The 13798-nt window shown below is 41.4% G+C and overlaps 1 protein-coding gene across 1 annotated transcript in view; it reads left to right on the plus strand.

The window, feature by feature from the left end:
* The window catches only part of LOC111153586 (guanine deaminase), a 78703-nt gene that overhangs the window by 32317 nt on the left and 32588 nt on the right, over positions 1 to 13798 (plus strand). Inside the window, exon 2 of the mRNA XM_022512712.1 lies at positions 10594 to 10682. Coding sequence (XP_022368420.1) covers positions 10594 to 10682 — 89 coding nt within the window. The remainder of the gene's footprint in view (positions 1 to 10593; positions 10683 to 13798) is intronic.

Consider the following 13798-nt stretch of genomic DNA (forward strand, 5'->3'; position numbering starts at 1 on the left):
CTCTCTCTCTGCCTGCCTCTCTGCCTACTTGTGATCTCTCTGTCAAATAAATAAATAAAATATTTAAAAAAAAAAAAAAGGGGGCGCCTGGGTGGCTCAGTGGGTTAAAGCCTCTGCCTTCGGCTCAGGTCATGATCCCAGGGTCTTGGGATCAAGCCCCGCATCGGGCTCTCTGCTCAGCAGGGAGCCTGCTTCCCTTCCTCTCTCTCTACCTACCTGTGATCTCTGTCTGTCAAATAAATAAAATCTTTAAAAAAAAAAAAAGATCATATCAGGGATAATATTCCATTAGGTAGATATTAAGCCTTCATTGTAACTTTTTTTTAAAAATCTATTTATTGATGAGAGAGAGAGAGAGAGAAGGAGAAAATCTTTCAAGCAGACTCCCCGCTGAGCTCGGAGCCTAATGCAGGGCTTACTCCTGCGACCCATGAGATCATGAGCTGAGCCAAACCCAGAGGCAGACACTCAACCAACTAAGCCTCCCAGGCACCCCTTCACTCTTAGTTTTTGTTGCATTGTATTTAACCAACCTCTAATTGACTGACTTTGAAATTGTTTTCAGTTTTTCACTCTTGCGCATGTGTGATGTATGCTTTTGGGGGTAAGTGCGGTGAGAAACTCGAAGAGAGGATAGCTTTCAAATCTTCATGATGGAGGGCTGGAATGAGTTGACTAGAGAAAGGCTGTTTACATTTTTCTTTTTAAACTAATGTGCCTCTTAAAGGAATTTTAAAAAATCTATTTGCTTTTACACTTTTAAAAGTTGATATGCATAGTTTTTATTAAATTTAAATACATTTAAAGCTCATAATTTTTGGCAGATTGTAAATATGTATGTTAAAATTGAACTATGACATTACTTTTAAAAATCTATCTGATAAAATAAAAATATAGTGACTTGATATCTACCTTAATCTATTTTTTAAAAAATCATGAACTAGCTTCTCTTTAATGATCTAAAATACTATATAGTCCCTTTTTCTTCTTGAACTACTAACTCTATTCTACTTTCCTTACAGAGTCTATGCTAATGTGATATAGTTTTATATTGGAAAGTCTTTTGTTAATCAAGCATTGCCATCAAATTTATGTGGATAAATGTATTTAAAATTTCCTGGGACCATATGGTAATTTGTGAAATGTAAAATACAAAAAGCTGTTTTTTCCTCCAACTAGATAATATATGTATGGACAAGTGTTACTTGTTGGTAGAATGAAATAGGAGCACCATCAATTTTTTTCTTATTTTCCATTTTTGTAGATGTAAGTGCTGAGAAACATTTTCACATAAATCAAGTAGATGTGACTGAGAGGATCTTTTTTTATAGCAATATCTCTCAATTCTTTGAATCCCTTCTGAGTTATTTGATAACATTAATCTATTACTGAAAAAACATTTTTAATGATCTCTTGGTGTCTATACAGTTATGTTTTCTGTAAGTTTTACTGAGAGTAAAGACTGCAGTGCTAGAGAGATGTCTTAGGGTGCCAGGCACAGGCATTGGTAGGAGCACACTTGACCTTGATGATTATGGATATTCCCTCTATCATGTCATGTGCTTTGCTCCAGCACTGTCTGGGTCCACAGGTATAGCCCAGAGAGGAGGAGAGTTGGATTCAGTTAAGGCTGAATTTCTACCAGATGTGTGTTGACTAAGACATAAGAAATATAAAATAATAGGGTGGCAGAATCTGAGCCAGACAAGGACACCGTGGAAGAAGACCACTGATGGACTGGGGAAGAGTGGAGAGGAGAGGGTAAAAGGAGGGCTTTTCCAGGTGGGAGATTGGTTGGAGTACTTGAAATAGCAAACTGGAAAGAGAGGTCATTGTTGTCTGACGTGTGATGCAGGAGTTTTGGAGGTGGAGCAGTTGTGGGTCATGAACTTGTCCGAGCTATGACTGTGATATGAAGTTCTTGAACTTCATTTTTTCATTTGTTTATGCAAAAATCACTGAAAATGAATTCATGGAAGTGGGTGGTCATGGTGTCAAAAGTCCACAGTGATTTTCAAAGGAATGAAGGCAGGGCTTGGAGTGGAGAGAAAGAATACGAGCCAGGCATCAACAAATCTAGAAAATGAGAGAAAGGGGCTCTTGGAAGCTGGAAGGAGCAGGTCTTAAAAGAATTTAGTTTACAAGGAGCTTCAGGAGAAATGGTTTGGAAAGGATTGTGGTGGATATGGAAGGAACCAATTCATTTCCTGACTCTGATGCATGAACACCTGCCATTTGAGAAGCACAGGGAAAACCATGTCCTCAGGGGAGAGCCTCAATTATTAGAAGGGAGGAATTTGTATTTGTGACAGGGATTTTAGTTCTATTAGCGTGTGTCTGAACCACAAGCTTACTTAATGTGTTAGTAAAACTTCTTCACGGAGTGCCTGAGTGGCTCGGTCGGTTAAGCGAATGACTCTTGATTTTGGCTCAGGTCATGATCTCATGGTCATGAGATCGAGTCCCACATCAGGCTCTGCGCTCAGCAGGAGTGTACTTGAGATTCTCTCTTTCTGCCTCTGCCCCTCCACACCTGCTCGCACTCTCTCTCTTAAAAAAAAAAAAAAAAAACAACCCCCCCCCCCAAAGAAACAACAAATAAACTTACTCAGTTTCTTCCAGAGTTACTAGTTCCTTCAGTTTCCCTGTCTCTCCAGAATAATTTTTTTGATCATTTATATTTTCCTCAAAAACTACTTATTTCAAATATATGTTCAAATGTGTGAATACAGGTGCTTTACAAACTGTTTTTATGTAGGTATGCGTGTATGTATTTATGTGTTTAACGGTAAATCGCCTCTGAGTTATAGAGATAAATTGTTTTTGTGTTTTTTAAATTAATTATGCATATGCTTTGATACTTACTGATTCCAGTCTGTTTTCAGGATCATCAAATTATATTTTCTCATTTGTAGGAATTACATTTTCATTTTCTTTTCTGAGATTAAAAAAATCCCATTTAGGGGCACCTGGGTGGCTCAGTGGGTTAAAGCCTCTGCCTTCAGCTTAGATCATGATCCCAGGGTCCTGGGATCGAGCCCCACATCGGGCTCTCTGCTCAGCGGGGAGCCCGCTTCCCCCTCTCTCTCTGCCTGCCTCTCTGCCTACTTGTGATCTCAGTCTGTCAGATAAATAAATAAAATCTTTAAAAAAAAAAATCCCATTGGGGGGAGGAGTCAAGATGGCGGAGAAGTAGCAGCTGAGACTACTTCAGGTAGCGGGAGATCAGCTAGATAGCTTATCTAAAGATTGCAAACACCTACAAATCCAACGGGAGATCGAAGAGAAGAAGAACTGCAACTCTAGAAACAGAAAATCAACCACTTTCTGAAAGGTAGGACGGGCGGAGAAGTGAATCCAAAGCGACGGGAAGATAGACCGCGGGGGGAGGGGCCGGCTCCCGGCCAGCGGCGGAGCAACGGAGCACAAAATCGGGACTTTTAAAAGTCTGTTCCGCTGAGGGACATCGCTCCAGAGGCTTAACCGGGGTGAAGCCCACGCGGGGTCAGCGTGGCCTCAGGTCCCGCAGGGTCACAGAAGGATCAGGGGTGTTTGAGTGTCACAGAGCTTACAGGTATTAGAACAGGGAAGCCGGCTACAGAGACAGAGCCGAGGAGTGAGCTCTAAGCTCGGGGTTACCTTGAACCGGTCGCAGGCTCGGTCAGCTCGGAGCGCGGCCGGAGGCAGGGTGACGGGAGTAAATCGGCGCTGTTCTCTGAGGGCGCACTGAGGAGTGGGGCCCCGGGCTCTCGGCTCCTCCGGGCCGGAGACCGGGAGGCCGCCATCTTCATTCCCGCCCTCCGGAACTCTACGGAAAGCGCTCAGGGAACAAAAGCTCCCGAAAGCAAACCCGAGCGGATTACTCAGACAGGCCCCTGGTAAGGGCGGTGCAACTCCGCCCGGGGCAAAGACACTTGAGAATCACTACAACAGGCCCCTCCCCGAGAAGATCAACAAGAAGCCCAGCCAGGATCAAGTTCACCTACCAAGGAGGACAGTTTCAATACCAAGGAGAGCAGCGTAATTCCAAAGGAGGAGAAAGCAAAGCACGGAACTCATGGCTTTCTCCCCATGATTCTTTAGCCTTGCAGTTAATTTAATTTTTTTTCTTTTTCAATTTATTTTTCTTCTTCTGCTAAATTTTTTTAACTTTTACCCTTTTCTTTTTTAACGTTTTTTAACTAGTTTATCTAATATATATATATTTTTTTCCTTTTTATATATTTTTCTTTATTGGTTTTCTTTTTTTAATTGTTTCTTCCTTTTTTTTTTCTTCTTTTTTTTTTTCTTTTTCTTCTTTCTGAACCTCTTTTTATCCCCTTTCTCCCCCTCATGATTTGGGATCTCTTCTGATTTGGCTAAAGCATATTTTCCTGGGGTTGTTGCCACCCTTTTAGTATTTTACTTGCTCCTTCATCTACTCTTATCTGGACAAAATGACAAGGCGGAAAAATTCACCACAAAAAAAAGAACAAGAGGCAGTACCAAAGGCTAGGGACCTAATCAATACAGACATTGGTAATATGTCAGATCTAGAGTTCAGAATGATGATTCTCAAGGTTCTAGCCGGGCTCGAAAAAGGCATGGAAGATATTAGAGAAACCCTCTCGGGAGATATAAAAGCCCTTTCTGGAGAAATAAAAGAACTAAAATCTAACCAAGTTGAAATCAAAAAAGCTATTAATGAGGTGCAATCAAAAATGGAGGCTCTCACTGCTAGGATAAATGAGGCAGAAGAAAGAATTAGCGATATAGAAGACCAAATGACAGAGAATAAAGAAGCTGAGCAAAAGAGGGACAAACAGCTACTGGACCACGAGGGGAGAATTCAAGAGATAAGTGACACCATAAGACGAAACAACATTAGAATAATTGGGATTCCAGAAGAAGAGGAAACAGAGAGGGGAGCAGAAGGTATATTGGAGAGAATTATTGGAGAGAATTTCCCCAATATGGCAAAGGGAACAAGCATCAAAATCCAGGAGATTCAGAGAACCCCCCTCAATATCAATAAGAATAGGTCCACACCCCGTCACCTAATAGTAAAATTTACAAGTCTTAGTGACAAAGAGAAGATCCTGAAAGCAGCCCGGGAAAAGAAGTCTGTAACGTACAATGGTAAAAATATTAGATTGGCAGCAGACTTATCCACAGAGACCTGGCAGGCCAGAAAGAGCTGGCATGATATATTCAGAGTACTAAACGAGAAAAACATGCAGCCAAGAATACTATATCCAGCTAGGCTATCATTGAAAATAGGAGAGATTAAAAGCTTCCAGGACAAACAAAAACTGAAAGAATTTGCAAATACCAAACCAGCTCTACAGGAAATATTGAAAGGGGTCCTCTAAGCAAAGAGAGACCCTAAAAGTAGTAGATCAGAAAGGAACAGAGACAATATACAATAACAGTCACCTTACAGGCAATACAATGGCACTAAATTCATATCTCTCAATACTTACCCTGAATGTGAATGGGCTAAATGCCCCAATCAAAAGACACAGGGTATCAGAATGGATAAAAAAACAAAACCCATCTATATGTTGCCTACAAGAAACTCATCTTAAACCTGAAGACACCTCCAGATTTAAAGTGAGCGGGTGGAAAAGAATTTACCATGCTAATGGACATCAGAAAAAAGCAGGAGTGGCAATCCTTATATCAGATCAATTAGATTTTAAGCCAAAGACTATAATAAGAGATGAGGAAGGACACTATATCATACTCAAAGGAACTGTCCAACAAGAAGATCTAACAATTTTAAATATCTATGCCCCTAACATGGGAGCAGCCAACTATATAAACCAATTAATAACAAAATCAAAGAAATACATCGACAATAATACAATAATCATAGGGGACTTTAACACTCCCCTCACTGAAATGGACAGATCATCCAAGCAAAAGATCAACAAGGAAATCAAGGCCTTAAATGACACACTGGACCAGATGGACATCACAGATATATTCAGAACATTTCATCCCAAAGCAACAGAATACACATTCTTCTCTAGTGCACATGGAACATTCTCCAGAATAGATCATATTCTCGGTCCTAAATCAGGTCTCAACCGTTATCAAAAGATTGGAATCATTCCCTGCATATTTTCAGACCACAATGCTCTGAAGCTAGAACTCAATCACAAGAGGAAATTTGGAAAGAACCCAAATACATGGAGACTAAACAGCATCCTTCTAAAGAATGAATGGGTCAACCAGGAAATTAAAGAAGAGTTGAAAAAATTCATGGAAACAAATGATAATGAAAACACAACGGTTCAAAATCTGTGGGACACAACAAAGGCAGTCCTGAGAGGAAAATATATAGCGGTACAAGCCTTTCTCAAGAAACAAGAAAGGTCTCAGGTACACAACCTAACCCTACACCTAAAGGAGCTGGAGAAAGAACAAGAAAGAAACCCTAAACCCAGCAGGAGAAGATAAATCATAAAGATCAGAGCAGAAATCAATGAAATAGAAACCAAAAAAACAATAGAACAAATCAATGAAACTAGGAGCTGGTTCTTTGAAAGAATTAATAAGATCGATAAACCCCTGGCCAGACTTATCAAAAAGAAAAGAGAAAGGACCCAAATAAATAAAATCATGAATGAAAGAGGAGAGATCACAACTAACACCAAAGAAATACAGACAATTATAAGAACATACTATGAGCAACTCTACGCCAACAAATTTGACAATCTGGAAGAAATGGATGCATTCCTAGAGACATATAAACTACACAACTGAACCAGGAAGAAATAGAAAGCCTGAACAGACCCATAACCAGTAAGGAGATTGAAACAGTCATCAAAAATCTCCAAACAAACAAAAGCCCAGGGCCAGACGGCTTCCCGGGGGAATTCTACCAAACATTTAAAGAAGAACTAATTCCTATTCTCCTGAAACTGTTTCAAAAAATAGAAATGGAAGGAAAACTTCCAAACTCATTTTATGAGGCCAGCATCACCTTGATCCCCAAACCAGACAAGGATCCCATCAAAAAAGAGAACTACAGACCAATATCCTTGATGAACACAGATGCAAAAATTCTCGCCAAAATACTAGCCAATAGGATTCAACAGTACATTAAAAGGATTATTCACCACGACCAAGTGGGATTTATTCCAGGGCTGCAAGGTTGGTTCAACATCCGCAAATCGATCAATGTGATACAACACAGTAATAAAAGAAAGAACAAGAACCATATGATACTCTCCATAGATGCTGAAAAAGCATTTGACAAAGTACAGCATCCCTTCCTGATCAAAACTCTTCACAGTGTAGGGATAGAGGGCACATACCTCAATATTATCAAAGCCATCTATGAAAAACCCACCGCAAATATCATTCTCAATGGAGAAAAACTGAAAGCTTTTCCGCTAAGGTCGGGAACACGGCAGGGATGTCTGTTATCACCACTGCTATTCAACATAGTACTAGAAGTCCTAGCTTCAGCAATCAGACAACAAAAGGAAATTAAAGGCATCCAAATTGGCAAAGAAGAAGTCAAACTATCACTCTTCGCAGATGATATGATACTATATGTGGAAAACCCAAAAGACTCCACTCCAAAACTGCTAGAACTTGTACAGGAATTCAGTAAAGTGTCAGGATATAAAATCAATGCCCAGAAATCAGTTGCATTTCTCTACACCAACAACAAGACAGAAGAAAGAGAAATTAAGGAGTCCATCCCATTTACAATTGCACCCAAAACTATAAGATACCTAGGAATAAATCTAACCAAAGAGACTAAGAATCTATACACAGGAAACTATAAAGTACTCATGAAAGAAATTGAGGAAGACACAAAGAAATGGAAAAATGTTCCATGCTCCTGGATTGGAAGAATAAATATTGTGAAAATGTCTATGCTACCTAAAGCAATCTACACATTTAATGCAATTCCTATCAAAGTACCATCCATTTTCTTCAAAGAAATGGAACAAATAATCCTAAAATTTATATGGAACCAGAAAAGACCTCGAATAGCCAAAGCAATATTGAAAAAGAAAGCCAAAGTTGGTGGCATCACAATTCCAGACTTCAAGCTCTATTACAAAGCTGTCATCATCAAGACAGCATGGTACTGGCACAAAAACAGACACATAGATCAATGGAACAGAATAGAGAGCCCAGAAATAGACCCTCAACTCTATAGTCAACTCATCTTCGACAAAGCAGGAAAGAATATCCAATGGAAAAAAGACAGCCTCTTCAACAAATGGTGTTGGGAAAATTGGACAGCCACATGCAGAAAAATGAAATTGGATCATTTCCTTACACCCCACACGAAAATAGACTCAAAATGGATGAAGGATCTCAATGTGAGAAAGGAATCCATCCAAATCCTTGAGGAGAACACAGGCAGCAACCTCTTCGACCTCAGCCGCAGCAACATCTTCCTAGGAACATCGCCAAATGCAAGGGAAGCAAGGGCAAAAATGTACTATTGGGATTTTATCAAGATCAAAAGCTTTTGCACAGCAAAGGAAACAGTTAACAAAACCAAAAGACAACTGACAGAATGGGAGAAGATATTTGCAAATGACATATCAGATAAAGGGCTAGTGTCCAAAATTTATAAAGAACTTAGCAAACTCAACACCCAAAGAACAAATAATCCAATCAAGAAATGGGCAGAAGACATGAACAGACATTTCTGCAAAGAAGACATCCAGATGGCCAACAGACACATGAAAAAGTGCTCCATATCACTCGGCATCAGGGAAATACAAATCAAAACCACAATGAGATACCACCTCACACCAGTCAGAATGGCTAAAATTAACAAGTCAGGAAATGACAGATGCTGGCGAGGATGCGGAGAAAGGGGAACCCTCCTACACTGTTGGTGGGAATGCAAGCTGGTGCAACCACTCTGGAAAACAGCATGGAGGTTCCTCAAAATGTTGAAAATAGAACTCCCCTATGACCCAGCAATTGCACTGCTGGGTATTTACCCTAAAGATACAAACGTAGTGATCCAAAGGGGCACGTGCACCCGAATGTTTATAGCAGCAATGTCTACAATAGCCAAAGTATGGAAAGAACCTAGATGTCCATCAACAGACGAATGGATAAAGAAGATGTGGTATATATACACAATGGAATACTATGCAGCCATCCAAAGAAATGAAATCTTGCCATTTGCGACGACGTGGATGGAACTAGAGGGTATCATGCTTAGCGAAATAAGTCAATCGGAGAAAGACAACTATCATATGATCTCCCTGATATGAGGGAGAGGAGATGCAACATGGGGGGTTAAGGGTGTAGGAGAAGAATAAATGAAACAAGATGGGATTGGGAGGGAGACAAACCATAAGTGACTCTTAATCTCACAAAACAAACTGAGGGTTAATGGGGGGAGGGGGTTGGGGGGGTGGGATTATGGACATTGGGGAGGGTATGTGCTATGGTGAGTGCTGTGAAGTGTGTAAACCTGGCGATTCACAGACCTGTACCCCTGGGGATAAAAAGATATTGTATGTTTAAAAAAAATAAAATTTAAATAAAAAAAAAAATCCCATTTAAAAAAAAGTGTATCGTCAATGAATAAAGAAATCAACATATTTTACTTTATTTTCAGTTCCACTGTTTTTTGCACAGTATAGTGCCTTGCTTCTAATTAATTAGATACATTTTATTTAGCAGTCTTTTTTCAATATTTTATGTATCATAAAACATTTATTCTCCCAATATTACATTGATAAACGAAATACAGGATATTTCCTGCATATATATTCCATTGTCCCTTGTTTTTTCTGGCTTTGCAGTCCACTTTTATAGAGAAGACAGTAATACTGTATTCAAAAAAGAATCAGCAATAGATACAATGTGTCTAGCATTTAATATATTCTGGGGATGTGCTAACATCTTTACCACAGTTACCATATTGAGTCTTGACAGTAACCCTGTGAAGTATGTACTGATGTTATCCCCAGGGTGCAGATAGGGAACCCAGACCAAGAGAGAATTAAGAGTTCCCTCCAAAGTTCCCCAGCTGTTGCGCATGTTGTTAGGACTCTGTTAGCGTAAGAGGTTGCTCTGTTAGCCTCTCATCCACAGTACTAGAAAAATATAGCAGACTTCTTTATGGCAGATGGCCAGAACCAGAGCATCAACATAATTCATGCTAAGATTTGATTGTCGGGCAATTATTATGTGCAATTATATTCAGTGTTAATAACTTTCCCCATGATATACTACTACCATACTCTGTACAGGAGTCTCCTTTAACAGCTTAACAAAAGTCTTTTATTCATCTGAAGTGAGGTACACTTTCTATAAATAATTGTTTCCTTTAATCATTTTGGGATGTGGGGAGAAATAGATATCAATTAGCCATTTTTAACACCCTGTGTTTTCAAATTAGAATTTTTGAAGTCTTATGTGTATCTGTAGAAAGGCAAAAAAGAAATTTCATGCAGTTTGCTTCCTTGGTCAAGCAAAGGCAAACCCCTGTCCTTTTGTCTCTGAACTCTATCCCATTTGGTTATCGAACACCTTTTAAAAAGATTTAGATATTTAACTACAACAAATGCCTATGGCTTATTGATTTGTGATTCTTCTTTCTTTCTTTTAAAGATAGTGTTTTTAGAAGAGGCATCCCAACAAGAAAAGCTGGCCAAAGAATGGTGCTTCAAGCCGTGTGAAGTAAGAGAACTAAGCAACCAGTAAGTACAGCCAACGTCTTCCCTTTTGCTATTAAATAATGCCCTTCGCCAGTCTCAGGTGATTACAGACCTGCCTCGGAGACGGAGAGGTTTTATTTTTTTCCTTGTGGGGCGAGGTGAGAACGAGAAGGGAATTTGAGAACAGGAAGCTGAAGGATGGATGCTTTGAGAACAGGAGGCTGCCATCATCCGTTTAGTTCTCCAGCAGATCTTTGTGGCGTTTCCTGTGTGCGGCAACCAGGATCTGGAGAAAACGATGTGTAAGGTGTTCACCCTCGCAGGGTTTACAGCCCACGGGGATCTCAGAGAGCAAGCAGGTACGCAGATAGGGAAGCACACCAGGGATAGGTTGTGCTACCTTCCGTGAAGGTATATAGGAAGGAAGAAAGGGAATAAAGAGGGAGGGAGAGAAACTGCCAGGGGTGAGGGGAGATGGAGACTTGGGGAGCAGTAAGTGACAGCACAGTTAGGGGACACCCATCCCCCAAGTGCCTTTGAGCTGTGGTTTTATATTATGGGTTTTAAAAAATATTTTATTCATTTATTTGAGTAAGAGAGAGACAGAGGAGGGAGAGAGAATGGGCAGGGGGAAGGGGCAGAGGGAGAGAGAGAAAGCAGCAGACTCCCCGCTGAGCAGGGCTCCATTCCAGGACCTGGAGATCATGACCTGAGGCGAAGGCAGAGGCGTAACCCATTGAGCCACCCAGGCGCCCCTACAGGCATTGTTCTAACTTGGGAAGTGACTTCAGAGAGTGAAGTTCCAGTGAACTAGGAACCGGAACACCTGGCTTGAATCCTCTCGCTACAGCTTGAAAGCAAGGCACTTCCCTTCTCTGAGCCCGTCTCCCAGGCTGTTAGCAAAATAATTGTCCTCAGCGATGGTGGATGCCTCCTAAGGACCCTGCAGCAACTCTGTGAACTGGGTTACCCATAAGGCTTGGAGGCAGAGGGGCTGGCCCCAGTCCTGACAGATGGGGTGACTGTTCATAATGAAGTTTGGTGCACCTGTGTTTGTGTGGAGGTTTCCTACCTGCTGCCTCTCTGGGCTTGGGAGGTCTTGGGCAGCGGGCCCGGAAGTGAATCCAGTGGGCAGGGAGATAATTCTAGCCACTTCTGTGTTATTGTCTGCTTCCTCTTGCTAGATTGGTACGAGGATGTATGTTAAGGAATGACTGACATTTGGTCTCCTGCCGGCAGGCCTTCAGGATAAGGAGGCAGAAGCTGTGGGAGTAGATGAGCTGAGGGTAGGAGGTGGAGTGGTTGAGGGTGGGGGAGGGGCGAACACTGCTGTGGGTCTTCACATCCTTTGGCCCCTCTTCATGAGGCTGCTTTTGGAGGAAAGTCCATCAGACAAATAGAGATTCTGGGGCCTCTGTAGGCACCACACACAGAGAAGCGGTAAGGTAAGAAAAACCATATACCTTGGTGGAAGACTGAGGTCTTTGTAGAAAACCTCATACCAAACACGCAGATATGCACACTTGAGTTTCTGTAAGTCACAATGAAGATACCACAGAAGATGGTGTCTCTGGTAGTGCGTTTAATTGTACCTGCAGGTCTATTTCAGCATGATGTGGATTTTCTTTTTCTTTTCTTTTTTTAAGATTTTATTTATTGGAGAGAGTGCGTGTGCAAGCACAAGCAAGGGGAGGGCCAGAGGGAGAAGCAGGAGCTGAACCAGGAGCCCGATGTGGGGCTTGATCCTGGGACCCTGGTATCACGACCTGAACTGAAGGCAGACTCAGCTGACTGAGCCACCCGGGCAGCCCAGGATGTGGATTTTCTTAAATGAAAATTACGACTGGAGCATTCTGAGCCGAGCTTTAATGGAAGTAGATCAGATTGTGACCATGGGCCATAGAGAGGGCGGCAGGGCCAGGATTAGGCTGAAACAAGGGAGGCATTCACATTGGGCAAGGAATTTCAGGGTAGTCGGGAAGGGGAAAAGCTCATGAATCAAGATAAGTAATAGTTGGATGCACCATTTTTTAAAAAAATCAAAATTAATGCAAAAAATCCATAATGGACAAAATACCCAAATTTTAAGTAAAGACAGGATGTTATTGATTGTTTTACGCCCCTGCACTGTTGGACAAGGAAATGGTCATTTTCAAAGAGCCTGGGGTTCCCAAGCCCACAGGGACATCACACCTCCTGGCTGGCAGGTGAATGAGGGTTGACGATGTTGAGCAAACAGCTTGGGCACCTCAGAACCTTCTAGATTGTCATATGTTTTGATGGTAGAGCTTTCATGAACATTGTCCACTTGTTAAAATATGAGTTTTGATAAGTGTATTTGGGGCAGCCGTCTTCTTTGTCCTCAGATTCAGATACAGACTGGCCAACACTGCAAGTCTAGAATATGAAATTAATGATATTGATCCATGGGGAAGTTGAGCTTTTCTAAGGCAATGAAGCTAGTGAGTGAGCAAAATTGAAAAGAGTTCCTTCATCTCTGCTTCCTTAACAAAATCCTCAACAAAACATGACTTTCCCTTTCCCCCTACCTTCCCATTCTTCCACTACCAAATATTTTTAAAGGGATTTCTCCCTCTGCCCAGTACTTTCTCTAAACACTGATCTTTCGTGTTCATGGGTTTCTTTTCCACATGTAGGGCAGTAACTAAACCATTCTAGAGATCTGGTAAGTATTCTACGGTATAGGACTGAATCCACATGAAATCAGGTGTCTCCCCAGTCACCGCATAGAAATGAGGGCTCTCGTTGCCTGAGACCACTTGCCCTTCACCCTTGCCCTTGATAATCTCTGTGCTGTACTCCTTTCCCTTCACTGCTGTCCTTGATACCCCTCTTTCCTGGGTCTCCCTCAGTCCTCCTGACAGGTCTGCCCAGAATGAGCATAGCCTTGTGTTCCTCATTCTTACTCTTGTAAGTGGACGGTACTGCTCAAGATTCAGTTTTGTTCTTTATCCACAGAAATTGCTGGCACCACCAAACACAAGGCTTACCTCTGCAGAGCGGACTCTCAGACCTGAATCTGTCACCTCTTATCCCATGTTTCTGATGCTCTTTGGACCATTGGAGATCACACTGACTCTAGACTTAATAACATCACCCCGCCCTCAACGTGGGATTTCTTCCTACATTCCCTGCAC

The sequence above is a fragment of the Enhydra lutris genome, unplaced genomic scaffold, assembly GCF_002288905.1.
Source record: "Enhydra lutris kenyoni isolate GAN:26980312 unplaced genomic scaffold, ASM228890v2 scaffoldscaffold33, whole genome shotgun sequence".
NCBI classification, from domain to species: domain Eukaryota; kingdom Metazoa; phylum Chordata; class Mammalia; order Carnivora; family Mustelidae; genus Enhydra; species Enhydra lutris.